Here is a 21193-nt window from a genome sequence, read left to right as displayed (position 1 = left end):
AACTCCCGCTAAACGAACCGTGAAAGCAGCTAGAGGTCGCCAGCCAACGCCAGAGTGCATTGCTCCCTGCTCCACTGCTAGAGCTCCTCTTCTGGGGCTAATTACAGGCCCACATTCCCATGTAGCAATTACAGACCATTTCAACAAGGATGCAGAAGCTTTCCCACCCCTCTGTCCATCACCCACTCCCTTTTGCTTTTTTTTTTTTTTCCTCTCCACCTTATCTTCCTCCCACTCTTACAAAGGCTACTGCTGGCATCCCATTGCATCTTCTTGCATTCACACACTGTACCACAGAAAAGATCCAGCCATCAAGACCTTAGAAAAACCTCTCGGCGACTCTTTAAAATCCTGAGATCCCATCAAGTAGGAAATTGCATTAAGCCGTCTGGCGTGCCAACAAGACAAGAGCCCGCAGTTCAACGGCAGTACTTCAACCTTAAGGTGTTAATTAATCGAGAAGTACTGCTTGTTGCCAACATTTGAAACGCAAAGTACAGATTTTCGAGAGTGCTTGCTGAGCTTTCTTTAAGAGCCCGTCTTGTTTCAGAGAAGGTTTTAAAGAGAAAGAGAGAGAGAGCCTGACAATGAGACACCGCAACAGCAGCAGCAACGGCTCCGAGCCATCCGCCTCCAGACTCAGGCAGAATGTGGGTGTATGGAGTCGATCTGTGCCTCGTCTTATAAAACCCATTTCGTGAAGCACAAAATTCCAAATGGCTGTCAGAAAGCTGGTGATAAAATGCAGCCTTCAAAGCCCCTGGGCATTTGAACGGTGCTACTAAAGTCGTACCTTTAGTAATGTAGCGAAAGCTTACTTGTTTAGTTGTTTTACAAGAGACAAACGCATCGGCAAGAAAAATGAACCACTGCCTTGTGACGGTGAATGCGTCGTAAGTCAGCGCAGTTGAGCTGTCAGCAGAGAGTAATTACAGTGGACATTTAAAACGAGGGGGAAAGCTAAAAGCCCTCTCCCTCCCAAAAAGTCTTTTATGAGAGCTAAACAAAAGAGCAATAGTTTATGGTTCTGCCTCCAAGGGCTTTTTACAGTACACTCCTGTTTACTAAGCACTCATCAGTTCATCCACATCACCCTCCTCTTTCTAACCCACTCTTTCTTCCTTTCTCTCCCTCTCTCTTTCTCGCTCTCTCATGACACGACAATGACAGAAATACTTAATAGCATGTTGTTGCTAAGAAACCACCTGTCTAGATTTTTCCACATGCAGACTGAAGTGCAGTCATCTCGCTCTCTCGCGTTTTTCAAATATTTATCATTTTAAACCATAATTTCCTTATCACAACTAATATGATGCTGTGCTTCAAACAAGTGAAGAGTACCATTGAATTGACTCTTTACGTCGAGGAGAATAATTCTACAGAGTAAGGAATGCTTGGGTTTTGCTCTGGAGGATCACCTGGAACGCTTGCTTTTTTCTTTGAAAGTGAAGACAGAACACATTTCTACATCGATGACGTAATCAGATGTTGTTGATAACCCCAATTATCTGGAAATTGCTATATACCAATGTATTCTGAGATCAAAGCATCCATACAGGGGACTCTGAGAAAGCAGGAGTCTGAGAAATCTGGCCTAGCTCTCTCTAGGTGGGTCAGCTTACGTCCTCCTAAACCTAGCAGCATCATGCGACATTGGGGAATGCAAACAACTGGGTGGGAACTAGATATAAATATATATTGATGATATAATGCTAAAGATCATGGAAGTACTTTGAAACAACCATGCCTGTATACATTGTGAGGTGTTATCGGGTCAGTGAGGTTCAACACCAGCAAGTTGGAGCAAGGCCTGATAGTGTGTACCAAATGGTGGGATGTTACATTTCCAAACTTTTGCAGACTTTTTACCATTTTGAAGTGCACAGTGTCATGCGTGTAACAGAAATATGTAATACTAGGTAATACCCTCCACAGTGGCAGTAGGTTGTAAATAAACAGACAAGCAACTCTGGCAGCCCGTAGATCTGTGCAGTGTTTACAGAGCCACTAAATCATAAACCATAGTGTTTCTATTAATAGCTGAAATGTGATCCTGCTTAAAAAAATTATTAACATTTCCTAACCTTTAAAAAACGCTTTTATTGTGGTCATTTCTGCCTTGGCAGCGCCTTCTCAGGTTCAACTGTGCTACAGGAATGGATGATGTGTCCGTGTACTGTTGCTTTTACTCACAATATGCAGATCAGTAAATAAATAGTACCGCCCTCCTGCTGACGTCCAACCATCTGCGTCTCACCACTATCAAAGGCACACTGCTGCTGCTGCAGCTTAGCCAATCAGCTCTCACTCCAGCCCTGCCTCTAAACCAATACATCAACCAATGCCTCTCGCAAACTAATGCTCCCATTTTTTTTTTGCTTTTTCTTCCCCCAAATTCGAGCTGAGGGAGGAGTCAGCAAAAATCAAGGGGTTTAGTTCCCCTTTAAGCTTCCACAGTTTATGGCACAGGGTTGTCAAAACATTGGCAAAAGATTGTAACGTTATAACGCTGCCAATAAGAAAAGAACCAAGATATTACAACTGAAAGGTAAACCAATCAAAAATTCACCTGAATTGCTGTACCCCTACCATGGAAAAAAGTTAGAAACAAAGGAATCTTTCCATGTTATCAGTGCCCATTACCTCACGGAACTGGCATGTGCAAGTCGAGCACCACACCTGCAAGTTTCCACTGCGGGATACACTAACATGGCAGCTCTATCCAACCAGGTAAACTCCCCTACACCGTTGACTCTTTGGAACAGGTGTGGAGACACTCCCCTCTCAAGTGCTGTTTCTGCTGAGGACTCAACAAGTCATACCCTGCCCGGCGCACAGCAACAGGTACTGTTTATCCACACACCCCTCCCTTCACAATCCCTTGCTTTGTGAAGGGCTGCCAACAACTTGCAGGACTTGGCTGGCGTAGGGTGATTTTCGCTCCCTCCCTTGCTCAGGAGGTCGGGTCTGGCAAGCAGTGGGTGGCTTAAGTTCAATGCTTTAAACAGGTGAAAGCCAACTCCCCACCACCAGCCCTTCCTCTAGCCTTGCTTCCCTCTGCTTTTTAGATCTTTGCAAGATCTTTGGGTTACATTTATATGTAGGTGATCCAAAATTGACAAATTGACACAATCTCGACCATACCCTAAATGCCTAATGGCCTCAGTATACTTCTTGCAGAGAAGGTGCTTGCTTGGCTTCGGCTTCATGCACGTGGAATCAGGGCAAACTCTAAAACAACACCTGTGATGGACAAATAGTCAGGTGGATTTTGTTTTAAAGGAAGAATGCAGAGGCCTTAAGAGTGCTTTCACACTTTCCTAGCCTGGTCTGGACCTTCTGACTTCAGGTGGTCCAAACAAAAGGTCTAAAAAAGGTGCAGAACAGTAATAATGTGGTCCAATCATTAGAAGTGGTTTCAGTCCAGACCAACTTGACCCATGGTTCAGTTTAATTGCAATGTTTTAAAAAACTGAAAGTCTGAAAAAATGGTTCAGACATGCAGAACAAATCCAAGAAGCTGAGGCCAGCTATGGCCTCTTGTTAAACAATAGAAGAAGAAAAAGAACCGGTGCTGTGCCGAAATCTGTATGCTCTTCACACAGCCTCTTGTGATACTGCAGAATGGGTCAACAGATTACATTAGTGACTCCTGTATCTACTGTAACTGTAGACTGACCCTCATTTATTAAGAAATAAAAGTAATCAGAGGGTAATCTGTTGCATCCATTCTGCTGCATGGCGCATGTTCACTTAAAGGAGTTGGATTCTGGTAGGGAGGCACAACAAACTCGAAAAATTGACAAGCTGCCAATGCCCAACGTGTAACATCCCTTCCCCTTCAACAAACCAATTATCAAATATCAATCAATGTCAAGTATAGGTAGATGCAGTCTATGTATAGCATGAAGACAGGGCGTAGTAAAGTTTTTTAGTGCTCTCAGTCACTACAGAACAGTCACTGCAGTGTGAAACCTAAACTAGCTGTACAGATATGGTCTGGACTTTTACGTGGGAAAATGCCTGGGAAAACGTCTTAAGCTAAAAGACAATGGAAGTTTGCATTGCAGCAACTAGCGTTGTGCAACCTGCATACCTAAGTCGCACAGACAGATGTTAAGTAAGGATAAAACTATGCATCAGAAATGTTAATAATGTAATTAATCCCCTCCCACTTCTCAGCTCTACTCTCTTCACTAGATGAAGCAACAGCCTGAACAGAGTCCTCGTTTTTCTTCATTCAAATTTGCATTCAGCATCATAAATCAAATTGAATCGTGGGTGGAGTGCAGAGTTACACCCCTTTGTTGCATAATCTCAAACAGACTTGTGTATGAGTAAGCAGTCACCTTCAAGCCTCAAAGACTTTTATCTGTACTTCTGACCAAGAGTTGTTTAATAGCTCCTACTGTGTTAACAGGCTTTGGGCAAGACAATCAAAGAGCGAATCTATCAAAAACACTCGATCACTTGATCACAAGTCTTACTGACATAGCATTTGTAGATTCTGCCTAGATGGGGATGTACACTGACTGCCAACAATCTAGACCAGGAAGTAGTATCATGTCCCATGACTTTTGCTAAATCCAAGAAGAGCTAAAGAATGCTGCATTGACCTACAGTATATATGCATGTCTCTGCTCCTGCATTGAATGTGGATGTGATTTATGCCAGAGGTGCTTGTCTGTTTGCAAGGACAACTATAGCCAGACACTGCCGTTCATGATCATTCCCACCCACTGCACTGTCCACTGTCCACTGCACTAACATTAGCCAAATTGAAAGAGAGTGAAACTCTCATAATTAATGTTGCTTTGCCATGAGAATGGTTTCCAGTGTTCAGCCTAACTCACAAGATTACATCTTACATTGTATACAGGTGTGGGTATTCCCAACGCTGTTGACCAATATAAGACTATCCTATGACTATCCTATGACTTTTGGCATGTTGTTAATGTCTGAAACTGTTCTAAAAATGAAATAAAACTTCAACATGTACTTTGATGCAGTATAGGCCTGTCACAATAGAGATAAACAATATTATTGTATTATTAATTTTATGATCATTATGGGCCAATGAAATAAAGCTAAAATTATAGCATAATAATGTTGCTAAACCCTTTTTAGAGAAGAGTAATGATTTGTAATCATTAAGAGCGTTCAGACATTAACTTACGAATATGAAAAGTTTAAATATCTGCAATATATAGAACATAAGTCTACATACTCTCTCAGTAAGATTAATAAGACATTTGTTAAAAAATGTGTAATATGCAGTTTAGCCTAAATTACTTTTATACTAATTAATAATTATTAGTTTATTAGTATATGTTTTGACATATCACCAAGAAATTATCGTAATTAAACCAAGTTATCGCAAAAATACACTGAAATATCCTGATATTGTTATATCATATCACCCACCTCTACTTTCTATCTATTTAAAAAGTGGTGAGGTTATCCACAAAGACACCCAACCATGCTGACCCCATGGTGCACCACCCAACACACTGCTGTGCAGAGTCAGGAAACAGAGAGGCTGACTCACACTGAGGGCCTCTTATCACACACCCCACCACTCTGCAGGTTTACCTCCAGGCAGGGAGTGCCCTGTGTGTGTATGTGTGTGTGTGTTTATATGTTGTTTAAGTGTGTGTATGAGTGATCGCAAGCGTGTTCAAGCACAACGGGCCTTAAGAGGAATTCATACACACACGCGCACACACACACACACACACACACACACACACACACACACACACACACACACACAGACTGTGTTTAAACACACATACACACACCCCTGCAGTCAGGTGTGAGTCACAGCACTGCAGTTGGCGTTTCTCTCCCCTGTGCTATGATTATTTGACCAAATCATTTGAACAGCTCACTCTGACCATCTCAAAATCCATCACCACTGACGCCTATGCAGCACAGTGTGAATCACACAAACACACACAGACAGACCACAAACCTGATCCACTACCTGACGTGTGTGCCTGATAACTATATTTTTTGGATGATGTATTGTCCCAGAAATAATTGCAGTACAGGACTCTGTCAATATGATCATTTTATTCTACTAAAACAGTAATATCAACATAACCCACTTGCAATCTATTAAAGAAAAACTGTGAATCTTTTATTACTAATACTTAAGAATTACAATTGGAATATTTAAGATATACTGCTCTGAAAGTAAAATAAGAAACCTGTGATTATAAACCAGGGTTATTCCACCAAATACTGATTTCTAAACTCTTAAAACTTTATGAATATGAACTTGTTTTCTTTGTATTATTTGAGCTCTGCATCTTTTTTGTTATTTCAAGACTATGAGCAGATATAAAGCTGTGACTGTCTTAATATCATATTGTGCTTTGTTGGCTTGCCTGTTGGGATGATAAAAATTGTTTTCATTGTTTAATAAATATATTTTTTAATTATACTTTTGTAATTCTTGTAAACACTCAACTATCAGTGAGTAATAAAGATCAAGGAGAACACAAACAAACAAACTAAAAAGCATCGAGGCTACCGTTTCAAGCCCACCAAGGCCTGCTGTTAGAATAATGGCTACATCATTCCAAGCCTGCTGAGATCCCACTTTAGCATCACAGCTAAATCGCTTAAAGTCTGCCAAAGCCTGGCCATTACCATTGTGCCTAAACTGCTGCTCCAAACCTGCTTAGACCTGCCATTAGCATTGCAGCTAACATGCTCCAAGCCTGTCAATGCCTGGCCATTATTATTTTTCCTAAACTGCTTAAACCTGCAGTTAGCATTGCAGCTAAATCACTCCAAGCCTTCCAATGCCTGTTCTAAGCATCCTGACCAAATACAAAAATACCTGTAGGATATTTACTTTATACAGCAATTAAAATTTTGCTCAGGTTTTGTGGTGTCAAAAAATATTTCGATGCATCATTACCAAAATAAAATTAATATATTAAAAATGTTTTAAACATAAGACAACATACCACCTCTTTGACAATTAACACTTGGGTAAGAGCCATGTCCATATTTTGTACATTGAGTTGATGACATAACAGACTAAAGTGACTCAAATCTGATTTTTTGCTCAATGTGGCCTTAGATCAGATTTTTTCATGGCTGTGTAAATGTGCAAAATCAGATTTTTTCAAATCAGATATCGTTCACATTATACGCAGATGCAGGTCACTTATATTTGTGAATGTAATCCCTCAAGATTCAGATTTCAGCAATGTGGCTTGTAATGTGAACGTAGCCTTATTGTGACAGGTATAATGACACCCTACTGATTTACTCACATTAAAAATTTCTCTAAAAAAAACGGAAACAAACTCGAGATGAGTCTCATAGAGAGGTCACCACTACCTACAGCAGCGGAATGTACCTGAAATAAGCGGTTACTGGAGGTTTACGTCCATCTCACTCCACCCTCCCCCTCAGTACCCACACTGCTGAGCTAGACTGGCACCAACCAAAGCCCTAAGACTTCCCAAAAAGCTACTGCGCAAGCTGCACCATATCATGCCACAGCTTAACTGATCCCAGTACTGTTCCACCTGTGTCAGTAATAAAATATCCAGTGCACAGTGCAGTGTGAGAAGCTGAAGAGGCCAGGTGAGCTGTGATCACGGTGAAGAAGCGAGCAGTCAGTAGCTCTGCAGACTTTCACAAGCTCTCTAGCTAAATGCAGAAGGCAACACCCTGATCCAGGGACACATCCGCCTGGCCTTGATCCCTCAGAATAGTTTCTTTGTCCTCGTTTTAGGTGTTGGACTTCAGGTGGCCTATTTAACAGGCTTATGGATCACAGGAGAGGACATTAATCCAGCGGGGGAGGAAGGTTTGGGCTTCTTTTCCTTCAGATAGGTTGTGTGTTGGTTACGTGGAAGAAAGGAAGGAAGCAGCAGCAGCAGGGAATGTACAGAGGGTACATACAGAGTGGATGGGTGGGTGGACTTTATGGAGTTAGAGAAGTAAGTGCCTGAGGGCAGAGTTGACTGAACCTGTTGCAACCCAGCCAGGTCTAACGGTGGAATGAATGATCTGCCTGCCTCTGGAGTTTGAGCAAAAACGAGAGCCTAAAGCCTGTAATGGGCAGAAAGTCAAGATGAAAAGATATTGGGTGGGCTGATTTTTTCAAATATATTCTACGTTCCAATGCCTAGGCTCAATTTCTCTGACCATACATCTTTTCACAATTAAGGATATTTAAAAACTGCTCACACTCGGCCAAGAAATGCAGCATTTGTTCTAATTTGAAGGACGTAACTTGTGTATCCTTCGCAGACCCAACTCAGCTATAGATATCAATCGATTAAAACATTGCCACTGGCTTGATACTAGCGTTTGAAAGGTGATACTTTTATTTCAGTTCCTCTACATTCAGTAGATTCTGTCACCCCAAACTAACATTGGTAGTGGAACTGAACTACTAATTTAATTTCAGTCCTTTTACATTCAGTACATTGCTCCATAACACATGCATTTGTGTTGGAATTGGATCAGTAGGTTCTACATTCAATACATTGCCCCATACTAGCAACAGAATTGGTTTTAGATTGTTGCCTTAGATTCAGTTTCCTCTACATTCAGCATGTTTAACACTACTAGCGCTGAAATTGGTTTTGTATCGATACTTTAGTTAACGTTCTCCGACGTTCAGTTTTGCCCAATTTTGACATTGGCATCATCAGATTATTTGAATTAAGGAACAGTTCCATTTTTTTTTCTCCCCTAGCAGTACACGATATAGACAAAATAATAAAAAATATCAAATATCTTAATATTGATGTGAAACATGATAAATTAAAATCTAAATTACCTTAGAACCATTATATGTTTTTTTTTCTGGCATTTGGTTTGGCTGCACTTGTATACCACTCGCACTAGGCCGAGAAATGCTGCTAGCATTCGTCCCGAATTGAAAGACGCAACTGATGTATCCTTCGCAGACTCACAACACAGCAACAGATATTACCAATACAAACATTGATACTGGTATCGAATTGATTCTAGCATTTACATAATGAAAACTGAACAGCATAACAAAGCAATTATACACCTTTAAAGATAACAAAATATGAATTAATCATAGTTTGAGAATTATCTAACCTACTTTTCTTGCTTGACCTACTGCAGTCCACACTGTGCGTATGGAGTCGCAGTTCTTGAAGCATTAGTCTGCCTAAAATACTGTTTACTGCTATAACCTATATCTGAACAACCATACAAATAAACACTACAAACAATACATACGGTTATTAAACATTGTTGAGGTAGTGTCCATTTAGTGTACGATAAGTCGATAATGTAATTATCTTGACAAGCTTACTCTACCTAATATGAAATTGGAGAAGCTGAATTTTTAGTTGCCTAGAAAAAAAGTAGCCTAAATAGTATTAATAAAGTGAATAGCAGTGACATTGGATTGATACCAAATTGTAGTATTGGTAGTATTGCACACCAGGGAATGTTTGGAAATAAAATAAGAATAATAAATGTGTAAACAGCACAAGTTAGAACTAAATAAATGAACAATAAGCTCTTTCATAAATAAAAAAAGCTTGCCCAAGGACTCTTACTGGTGTAGCACAGTCACCCAGACTGGGAACTGAACCCCAGTCTCCCACATAATGTGGTAGCTCAAATGCAGGTGGTGTTGTTATCCACTGTGCCACACCAACCACAGATATATTAGATAGTTCTTCAAGCATTATAAAAAAAAAGGTAATTCTAAGAGAGGGTCGTGTTTTAAAGCAAATAATAAATGGTAATAAATAAAATTACACTTTTAGAGTCCTTTTCCCTAATAAAACAGATTTTGCCAGGTTTTAAAGTAATTACATATGAATTAAAAAGGGGAAAGCGAGAGGAAGAGGAAAAAACAGAGGAAAAACAGGGAAATAAGCTACCTGTGGTGCTCTTTAATCCATGTCCAAACTGTTTAACAAACCAAACAGCTCCAAAAAAACGAGATAAGCCCATATTATCAACTTCAAGAAATGATAAATACAAAACACTGCAGCTTTTACAGGAAAACGATCTGGCTAACTAGGTTAGCTAGCGTTAACTAACCAACTAGCCTTTAAAGGGGAAAAACTAATTACATAGTTAGCTAACTGCTAGCTCTTATAACACCCACTCGGCGCCTAAAAACGCGTAAAAACAACGTTATTATTCATATTCTTTACATTTCTCAGCCCCCAAAATCCCCAACAGACCCTCAAACCCCCCCCAACACCCCCCAGAACGCCGTTTCACCGCCTCCAAGAAGTTGGCATCCAACTAGCCGGCTAACCGCCTCCACTTTACCTTGTAGATATTCTCCGTAACGCGGTTAACCTCGTCGGTTCGAGACATGGCGAGTTCTTCAGTCCAAACCATAAACAAGCCTGAAGAGAGGACGGGTTATCCGTAACGAGCGCTTCCTCGCTGCCCACACGGAGCTGGGAGAGTCGGGTGGGCTGGCCTGCGGACCGTGGTGCCTGTGTGCGGAGGCTGTTCCCCGGCTGCTCGGCTGCGCTCTCCCCGCTCGGAGCTGCTCTCTCACAGCTGAAGTGAACGGGCGCCCACCGCGCGGCAGTAATTGAAGCAGACAGCTCTCTCAATTTGCCCGAGTCCCGCCCCCTCTCCTTAACTCCTCCCGCGGGGCGGGGCCTCGCCTACCTGTCCGCGTTTTCTCCGCCCTCCGTGTTGCATAGCAACTATGGGACGTGAGAGCAACAGTGTGAACAGATTCAAGTGGAAAAATAAATAAATAAATAACAAACTAAAAGCATAAAGCTAATATATTAACCATAATTGTAAAGGTCTTATCATTTCAAACATAGATAGATTCATATAGAGATTTATAGATATAATTATAAACATTTTCATAGATAGATTCATGGACATATTAATAAATAGATTTATAGACTGACAGACTGACAGATTCATAGAACGATTCATATATGGACAGACTGTCTGTTGGTCAGTCTGTTGCTGTTTGGTCGAACATCTATTCATGTTAGAATCTATCTATGAATCTGTCAGTCTGTCTGTCTGTATATAAATCTATCTGTCAGCTGGTCTGTCTGCCAGTCAGTCTGTCTGTCAGTCAGTCTGTCGCTTATTCTGTCTCTCTGTGTATTGGTCAGTCTATAGGTGTTTGGTCAAACATGCATTTAATTATCTGTCTGTCTGTCAATAGATACACTGATAGATGTATAGACAGACCGACAGATTCATAGATAGGTTCATAGATGGGCCAACAGACAGAGAGACAGACAGACAGACTAACAGATAGACTTGGCGACAGATAGATAGATTCATAGATAGATTCATAAACAGACAGACTGAAAGATTCATAGATAGATTCATAAATGGACAGAGAAAACAGACTGGCCAACAGAAAGAGAGAGAAGCAGACAGACTGACCGACAGACTGGCTGACAGATAGATAGATTCATTAATAGATTTATAGACAGACAGATGGACAGACTGGACGGACAGATTCATAGATTCATTTAACAGACAGACAAACAGATAGATAGATTTAAACATAGATATTTGACCAAACACCAACAGACTGACCAACACACAGAGAGACAGATTGACCAACAGACTGACTGACAGACAGACTGGCTGACAGATAGCTAGATAGATTTATAGACAGATAGACAGACTGACAGATTCATAGATAGATTCAAACATAAATAGATGTGTGACCAAACACCAACAGACTGACCAACAGACAGACAGACAGATAGACAACACACTTTTGTGTTCATTTTTACTAGAAAGTTGATGTCACTGGTGTTATGTCTTATTCATGTAACACCAGTGACATCCTGTGACACCAGTGACTGTAATCAGTGATAATGACACTTGCAAAAACTATATGAACATTTAAATTCAAATAATGTTTGAATAATACTTTTTTTTTTTCATTTTTGCAATAAAATTGCATTTTTGAAAACATCCACGCATTCCACATCATTATAAATATCATTTCTTTTACCACAATTGAACTGAGCTGATTTTTAAACCATTGCCATTGAAAAGGTTCATTTCGTTAAATGCCCTGCTTTGTGGTGTTGTGCCTCATTACACATTGTGTAGGTTGGAAGGCACTTCAGAATAAAAAAAATGTTTTGCATTGATCGTCTAAAACCAGTCACAGAGGGGTGGGGTGGAGAATATTTCCATAATCAAATTATTTTGGAGGCAAAATCCAGAGGCTGCTGTGAAATGTGACTCAGCTTCACACATTTAACCAAACCATCCCAGCTCCAAACTAATGACTGAACTCTAATGTCAAGGACGAAATTTTTAGAAGCTTATTTAGGACTAAAATTTGAAAGGCATCTATAATATAACATGGTAAATATACTTAACCTCTTTATAACTAGCCTTAATAAAAAAAACAAAAAAACATTTATTGACCATGTTTCCATTGTTTTCCATCTTTACTATTGTTTGTTATTTTATTGTTCAAGTATCAATGAAGAAATAGACATCAAAATGAAACATAATTTAGATGTTGTTAATGTAAAAATGAGTGCAATTACAAAAATAAATATCTGAATGGTCAATATATGGTTATTTCTGGGAAAGACTCAAAAAATGGAATTACAGTAAAAAACAGAATTTTAATTTTACCCCAGGAAGCTCCCTTCAAGTTGCTCAAAATTTTTATCTATTTTTTCCCCCAACAAGAAACACAGTCGACATTACTAGTGTTCCGAATGAAGAGTAGTAATTAGTGTTCTCCTGGCAAAGACTGGGACACTGGAACACTTGTGGGTGGAAGAACAATGTAAGATGCCCACAACTAAGTGTGAGTCTCAAGAAATCTGTTGTTCAGAGAAGTTAATACAGCTTACTAACTGCAGCCATGGATGGATACTGATACTGAGGTCTTCTGATTATCTGATTAATCCGACTATTGACGTCTACATACACACAGCAGGTAAAAGCTGCCCAAATTAAAGATTTTTTAAACTGTTCACACTGTCTATTTAGCATGGTGGGGTTGTAGGTTAACTAAGTTAAGTAAAGCTAAGCTAAGTAAACAAAACTGTAATTCTTAAGAAAAAAAATGAGTGCTGGATGTTAATCTAATCAGACGTCTCTCCTGAAAACTGTTCATTTGGGTGAGTGAAGCACTTCTGTTTATTTACAGTAAGCTTAGATTTCTAAATTTCCACAAAAGCTGCCACATTATCAGCTAACTGCTAGCACTATGCTGCCTGACAGCCCTACACTGAGGAACCCTGAGTATTAGCTAGCTGTTCAGGCTACAGTCAGATATACTTGCCTCTGAATGGCCAAAGAGCTAGTGCTTAGCACGGTTAATGGGTAATGCTAATACTACTCCAGCAGTGCTAGCCGGGGTTAGCAGCAGGCTACAGGCCGATAACACTCACCTCTGAACGGAAAAAAGCTAGCGCTTAGCCTGGTTAGTGGCTAATGCTAATGCTGCTCAAGCAGCACTGGCCTTGGTTATAAGCAGGGTTCATACACACTTTAATCAATACATGTTCATGTTTTTTTTTCATGACTTTTCCATGCCTTCATGGCAAATTTTCAAGACCATACGATTTTTTAAAACAACAGTGCAGACATGGACAATAAAACCAAAAATCAACTAAAATTACAATTATAATTGATTATAGTAGGACTAAAATAAATCTGATAAAATGTTGACACACAATTTTTAATAATAAAATGTGTCAGATTCTGAGAGCTCTATTGCGTATTACTGAATAAACTCTGAGCTGATGTATTTGCTAGCTTAAAAAAGATTTTCTATATCGAGAAACGTAAACACAAAGATTTGTTGACCAAAATTTCCATGACTTTCCCAAAGGTTTCTGGGTATTTTTATTTTTCTAAAACTTATCCAGGCCTAGAAATTGCTATTTTCAAATTCAAAGAACTTTTCCAGGTTTTTCATGACCGTACGAACTCTGTATAAGGCGCACTGACAATTTATGAGGAAAAAAAAGGATTTTAACTGCGCCTTAAAGTGCACAAAAATTGTCATTTGATGCTGCACCCAGATTCTGTAATTTCTGAGCAATTATATTTTTTTAAATTAGTTATTAGTCCTCAAGAATGCACCTCTTACCTAAAACAAACAAACAAAAATCCTCAACATTCCTCTCTACTTCATTCAAGCTCTTTTAATAAGATTAAAATCTAATTTTAACACTCATTACAAAAGGGACTGGATTACCTGCTGTGTGGAAATAAACAAACAGACACACACAATATCAAAACTGCACGCTTTATTAACGAGAGCAGAGAATTACACAACATACCAAAAGTGTCTATACAGCACAGCAAAGTCAGGTACTTGTTACCTGTTACAAGAGAGAACTGAGTCATTTATAAATAAATTATTTCAGAATTACAGTACAAATTGAGTATGGTGTAAGATGCTTGAAGTTTTATAACGCCACCCCCTCCCCTCCCCACCTTCTGCTCCCCATTCATAAATAAAACTTGGTCATTTATACAGTACATACTGAGCAATGCTGTAAAACTGATCTGCACACATTTACTTTAAAATGAAAAAAAGAAAAAAAAAAAAAAAAAAAAAACATTCTCATGTGGATTACAATATTTCCACACTATATTTCCATGTATATCCACTTCATTTCCAGATATTTCATCAGAACTGTCAGTCATACCCAGGGACCAGTGCAGGTATCCACTAGGGGCTCTAAAGCTGATAAAGATCCCCCTGGTGGTCATGCTATTACAGCACAATACTGAAGAGCAAATCCTTTCCTCATCAACACTGATATGGATGTACAAAGCAGAAAAGAAAAGGTCAGATGTTTCTTTTTTTCATCTGACATTATCTTTAAAATATATTATGCTAAGAAACGTAATAAATAATCTTTTACATCAGCAGAAATCATATTGTGCAAATACTTGCAGTCTACAACAATAAAAATACATTTCCAGGGGTCCAATACTGTCAACGACCCTGATCACTTCATGTATTTCGAAGATCTGGATTAGGATTATCTTTATCTTGCCAAACTACATATTATTACTACATATTTAAATAAAAATGCACTGAAACAAAAATTATGTTTTCTTCTGGTTTGTTTAAAGATTGAATCAACTTCCTGTGATTCGTCTAAAAGTCTGTACCGTCTAGAAAAATGTTTCACAAAGCAGGCAAACCAGATGGAGAACACCTCTTTTGGTCGGACCAAACTCTGATCTTTTATCCCGGACCATGGTTCACGGCCCCTTTAACACCTGCTACTTTGGTTAAGACCAAAACTTAAAATCTGAAGGTCTAGACCAAACAAGGCAGGTGTGAAAGCATTTCGCTATTCAAAGAAAATGCTATTACAAAAAAAAATTAATTTTCTTTACCATGTTTAGATTTTGTTTTCATGTAAAAAAATAAGTGCAATAAAAAAGAATAATGGTCGATATATGGTTATTTCAAAAAAGGGAATTACAGTAAAAACAGAAACTTAACACACATTCTTTTTTTGAATAAAAGATAAAGATTTGCTGACAGTGGAGTGGGTGAAGTGCAAATGCTAGCAGTTAAAATCTTATCAGAATACAATCCAGATATACTGCTCACATAGTAACCAGGTGTAAACAGGGTCAAAGCTGCCTAAAAACATATACAGCTCTGGAAACAAATAAGAGACCACTTAATGATGATGTTTTTCCTTGATTTTACCAAATTGAAAACCTCTGGAATATATTCTGCACCAGGAGTGACAAAGTTATTCAAAAGCAGTGTGTAAGACTGGTGGAGGAGAACATTCCAATATGCATGAAAACTGTGATTAAAACCAGGGTTATTCCACTAAATATTGATTTCTGAACTCGTAAAACTTCATGAATATGAACTTGTTTTCTTAGCATTATTTAAGGTCTGAAAGCTTTGCATTTTTTGTTATTTCAGCCATTTCTGAAACTATAAATAGCAAAATCAGAGAAACTGATTCAGAAACTGAGGTGCTCTCTTATTTTTTTCCAGAGATGTATAAATATATTTCAAATTCTTTGCAACTAAAAGCAACAGATGTTGCTGTCAAATATAAGTCAACATAAAACTGAACCAAATCTGACATTTCAACCTTATCATTTGGGTACAAACAAAAAAAACATTCTTCGAATCCATCCTTCATTCAACATAAATCCAACATTTCTCTTATCATCAAATTAAAATAGTTAAAATTGGTGCTGATGTACCTTCAAGACAAATGAAGCTTCATAAACAATGGACAAAAAAATAAATAAAGAAGGGAAAAAAGTGTACTTGTGCTCCACTAATGCTCAGATCAAAGAGAAGAAGAAGTGACATGTGAGGCTGATTATGTGTGATCAAACCGTTCTTCGAGACAGTGGGGCGTCACTACGCTGCCAGCATCTCTCCATCCTGCTTGACTCCCGCTGCTTTTTTCTCTGAAAAATAAAAACGACAGAAACATAAGAAAGTGGTAGTAGGAATCACCCTCTAATGATATTATGGCAGATAATAGCAGCTAAAGTGCTGCATTTCACCACAATGGAGTCAGTAGTACCCTTCTCCTCTTTAGGCAGTGTGGGCAGGGGCTCAGCAGGCACCTCGGGAAGTGAAACATCCTCATCCTGAAATAGTGAAACAGATAAGAGTCCATGACTCCTATAGAAAGAAGGTAGCACCATGTACTTTAGATAAAAGATTGTCATGATACCAGTGTCACAACTCTTTGCACTCGCCACAGTCAGACACCAATTAGCTGATACTAAGCTTTAAGTTTTCGAATACAAATTGCACTTGTAAAAGTTGGTTTCTGTTACATTCGTCGAGGTAACTCTTGCTCTTTCTTTCCTGGAGTATTCCTGATGAGAGTCAGTTCTACCATAACCGATTTGATGGTCTTTGTGATAACTGCACTTGAGAATACTTTCAAAGTTCTTGAAATCTTTTAGATTGACCGACCTTCATTTCTCAAAGTAATTTTTTCTTTACTTAGTTGAGTAGTTCTTGCTTCTCATAATATGGATTAGAACATTATTTAATAGAGCTATTCACTGTGTACCAACTCTACCTCTTTACAACTTTACAACTGATGCTCTCAAACACATTAAGATCAGAAAAATTCAAGTAATTAACTTGACTGAACACCATTCCAGGTGACTCTACCTCATAAAGCTGACTAGAAAAATCCAGCCAAGATGTACAAAACTGTCATCTAAACAACATGTGCTACTTTTAAGAATCTAAAATATAAAACATATTCTGGTTCTTTTTTGTTCACTAAATAATTCAATATGTTTTTTTCATAGTTTAGATGACTTTAGTATTAATCTACAATGCAGAACATTTAAAAAATAAAATTGAATAAAAAAACCCACTGAATGTAAGGTGTGTACAAACTTTTGACTGCTATTTCATGGAGGGAAGCTCAATCCAGTGTCACGTGTGTACCAGGAATACACCATAGAGGGCATAACCACCCAAAGTGGTCAGCACTTTTAACCCAAAAAAGGTTTAAAAAAGGTGAATTTACCAATTCAAACGCTTTAATTACATGTTTTCCATTCCACATAACTAGTTCTGTTACGATTGCTAGAACAAACTGTTAAAATTAAAATGACAAGTTATGAAATTGTTGTTGTAGCATTTATGTTGCATTAAGATTTTAACCATAAAATCTCAATGTAGGACTGAGCTGAGAACCCACCTGAGTGATGGCCTCCAGCTCTGCGAGCACAGCCTCCTCGTCCTCCTGATTCAGGGAGCCAGCAAGGATCTCGTCAACTTGCTGCAAGAGTACAATTAACAAAGGTCACTGGCTCAGCTGGGCCGCTCAGAACGGGCAGATTGCAGGGAAATGGTGATTGAGAGAGGCATTTGTATCTGCAGGAGAATGTGAACTGCATTTGAAATGAAAGAAAGCAAAAACAAACAAACTAACCTTCTGATATTGTATGGCCTCCTGTGTCTCCTCCATTATCCTCTCCACCTCTTCAATGGACAGGACCTACAGTAAGAAGGAACAATAAGCAGGACATTTTGTTGTAAAAAGTTTTTTGAGCTACTAAATTAAAGGGGACTTTTTTTTTACACAAGCATGGGCTATACAAAACATGCTCATAGTTCAAAGTTCTTTGCAAAAATCACAAAAGAGATCTCACCAGCTGTATTCTTGTTATTTTTGAAAGTGTTTACATCTCTCTCGTCTGCTGACTTGCCACAGACAACAGGTACAGATCCCTTCCTCAAACAAAGTCTGCTGGCTAATCCTGCTCTGTCTAAGATTCTTAACAAAAATGACCGAAATGGCATTTCTTCAACTACAATCTAGTAGATAAGGCTCTGGTGGGGGTTGATGGGTGGGAAGTTTTCTTATTGTGATGTCACAATTAAGGAGACATCCAAACGGTGTAGAGAAGCATGTGATTCCTGAAGCCAAACTCTTTCAACTGACTCACAGAAAACGAATGGACGGCATTTGAGACCCAAGTGGAAATACAAAAGTATTTTTTGCATAATATGCCCGCTTTAAAGTAAGTAAACAAACTTATAAATGAGAAGATATATTTAAATTTTATATTCAATTTAGCCATCCAGCAATAACAGTGTAACATATGCACATATCTTCTACTCCACCTACCCAGAGAGATCAAGACCATTTGTCTCTCAGGCTCCAGCTGCTGATGGCAAGCAGCATGACCCAGGATTTAGTAGTCCACTGGACCACCAGGGGCCCCAGGGTATGTTAAATTTAAAGCATAGTATGCCTTTATGCATACTGTATGCATTAGACTGCAAAACTGTGAAAATTATGTGTTTAAATCTTCAGTACTTGAACACCTAAAACTATGTGCTTACCTCATGCATTTTCTTCAGGCATTCATTGCCAACTTTCAGCCCTTCTAGGACCGTGACTTCAATCTGAGCGAATTCAAGGTCTTGAACCTGCAAAAATACACATTTAAATATTACACACTGACTGAAATCCTGCATTTTGCAACATTACAGCCTAACAAAGTATGGAAGACAAATCTATTGGAGTAAAGTCTCATAGAGTGAGTGGCAGAGGACTCTTACCATACGCTCTATGTTGCTTATCTGGGTCTCAGTCTTGTCCAAAAGCTGGTCCTGATAGCGCTTCTTCTTGAGCAATAGAATAGCTCTCCTGCAATTTAAGTAGAGGAATCTGATGGTTATACTTTAATCTCAACAGCTTTCAAAAAGCATGGCTCTCAAAGATTATTTTAAAAACCCAACTGCTGAAACATAGCTGGGGGGTGCTATATTAAATGAGACATGATTACAGGTGAAATTTGAACTAAAATATCAGATTTTCCTGGTTTCAAGAAGACAATTTCTGGTCATATTTCCTTCTCAGAAAAGCCAAGATCAAAGTACTAATATCAGTAATATTATAAAGTGTATTTTCACTTCTTTCTATTTTATGTCTCATTGAATCAGTTATACACACAGTACTGCCCAACTAGTGTCCTATCATTGAACATGTTGTCATGGTGTTTAGATATGGAAAATATCATCACATTTAATAAAATAAACAAATTACACCCTTACTCCTTCTTTCCATCCTTCAGGAGCTGTTTGGCTAGAAGCCTCTCTTTCTCAAGCTGCAGCGTGAGTTTCTTCTGGTACTGCTTCAGCTTATCTCGCTGCTGTTTCAGTTGCTGCTCATTGTAAACAGAGAAAAGCAGGAAAATTAAAACTGAGACAATTAGCAACCAGTTTCGCTGGCCTCGGACTCAAACTTTTCTCGGTTATGGTTGCTTAATTATGAAGCAAGTTTTGGTTTGAAATAGTGGCCAAATTGTTGAGAAGGAGAGCTAAATGGGCGGGGACTCTGGACCTGGGTCTGTCAATTATAATTTAAGGCACTTCTGTGTACATAAGAAATAAGTGACACCTTTTTCCAAATTCCTTAAAAGAAATTGTCTGATGCACAAAATGATAGACAGGTACTTCACACTTTTGATGGGCCAATGCAATAAATGATTGATAGTTGACATCTGTTGTATGATTGGCTGATGCACAAAATGATTAGCTGCAGCTACACACTTAAATCCTTATATACTAGATATTTGAGTACATTTGACGATTTTTTTTTTTTTACTCGAAAGAAGATCTAACATAGGTCTTATACTCTTAATGTAGTTTTTATTGTACCCTTGTTATCTCACCTATGTTAACTAACCTTTTTACCTGATTTTCATTTTTATTTCTTTAAGTTTTCTTTCTGCTCATCACAAACCTAAAGCTGCAGTAAAAATAAAAAACACTTTAAATATATAAATTCAATTCTTGAATAGGTGTAACTAATAAAAAGTAGGGGGGGGGGGGGGGGGGGACGGACTTATTAAGGCATGGGAATGAGATTCTAATGCGTGGACCATATCTTAACCTACCATAGGCGCTCCATAATTTTATATGACTGATGTTGACAAAATATCCCACAGGTTGAGAGCCTATCACGGCCAAAGTTAGTTTAGTTAGATGGTTAGGTAACATGTGAGGCATTGTATTTTGTTTATTAGACACATTAGGTTCGGTCGGCTGACATTTTCAAAGTTTATTAAACATTTTTCAGCAACACTGCCGGTGTGGGTAAGGTCTAGGGGGGTACATTTCCCAGCTAAGTGAAGTCCTGTGGTCAGAAATTTGTGCGTGGTTAGATGGTTTTAAAATAGCAGAATGTGAGTGTTTTTAGCTTTAGCTAACATACATATGAACTAGGACAGCGGACTAATCCGATCCCTGCTCTGGCACTACTTTACCCGAGCACAGTTCTAGCTGCTAATACACTAGCTAATCATCTTAACCAGACAGCCATATTTCATATATACCCTTATGTAGATAACTGCAAAACATTAGGTTAGCTAGTTAGCTGTGTTAGCTTGCTACATCTCTCAGTTACCAGAACGGCCCTGTCCTGCTCGGTGACTCGACTCGGGCGTCCCTTTCTGGCGAAAACGTTTCCCATGGCAAAGCAACATCCCCGCCACTCTGCTCCGGCCCTTCCCCCGATAAACACCGCTCAGCTCCTCCCGCTGACAGGCATCCCAGCCCCGGTACTGCGAGTTTATCCCTCCGCTCTCAGTTAGTTAGCACACTGACGCTTTGCTAAGCTACTGTCAATTAGCCGCTCAGCCCCGACCGCATTACACACAACACCACACAGGGCATAGATACACACACACT

General features: G+C 39.0%; 2 protein-coding genes across 10 annotated transcripts in view; both read right to left on the bottom strand.

Annotated features, from left to right (window-relative positions):
* The window catches only part of baiap2a (BAR/IMD domain containing adaptor protein 2a), a 136040-nt gene extending 125441 nt beyond the window's left edge, over positions 1-10599 (bottom strand). For 4 of the 9 annotated variants that reach the window (XM_022673464.2, XM_022673451.2, XM_022673480.2 and 1 more), the window contains exon 1: positions 10306-10598. In XM_022673464.2, coding sequence (XP_022529185.1) covers positions 10306-10377 — 72 coding nt within the window. In that variant the 5' untranslated portion in view covers positions 10378-10598. Of the gene's footprint in view, positions 1-10305 lie in introns of all 9 variants that reach the window. The other 5 variants (XM_022673445.2, XM_022673470.2, XM_022673474.2 and 2 more) reach the window with 5 other exon arrangements.
* Positions 10600-14249: 3650 nt separating this feature from the next.
* Positions 14250-21193, bottom strand: chmp6a (charged multivesicular body protein 6a). Its single transcript, XM_022673482.2, has 8 exons — positions 20910-21193; positions 19556-19665; positions 19061-19148; positions 18842-18928; positions 17925-17990; positions 17691-17771; positions 16545-16611; positions 14250-16425 (listed from the first exon to the last, which is right to left on the bottom strand). Exons 1-8 carry the CDS (start codon positions 20973-20975, stop codon positions 16376-16378), a joined length of 615 nt encoding a protein of 204 aa, XP_022529203.1. The 5' UTR covers positions 20976-21193; the 3' UTR covers positions 14250-16375.

Source organism: Astyanax mexicanus, chromosome 19, assembly GCF_023375975.1.
Source record: "Astyanax mexicanus isolate ESR-SI-001 chromosome 19, AstMex3_surface, whole genome shotgun sequence".
Classification (NCBI taxonomy): domain Eukaryota; kingdom Metazoa; phylum Chordata; class Actinopteri; order Characiformes; family Acestrorhamphidae; genus Astyanax; species Astyanax mexicanus.
This window is presented reverse-complemented; position numbering and strand designations above follow the sequence as displayed.

What these genes read in the sequence shown, in the direction of transcription:
- chmp6a (XM_022673482.2), bottom strand. Translation starts at nt 20,975, where the DNA reads ATGGGAAACGTTTTCGCCAGAAAGGGACGCCCGAGTCGAGTCACCGAG. An exon ending in CTGAAGGATGGAAAGAAGGA is followed by an intron (nt 19,149 to 19,555) that starts GTAAGGGTGTAA and finishes CTTAAATTGCAG; the next exon opens with GAGAGCTATTCTATTGCTCA. An exon ending in TAAGCAACATAGAGCGTATG is followed by an intron (nt 18,929 to 19,060) that starts GTAAGAGTCCTC and finishes GTATTTTTGCAG; the next exon opens with GTTCAAGACCTTGAATTCGC.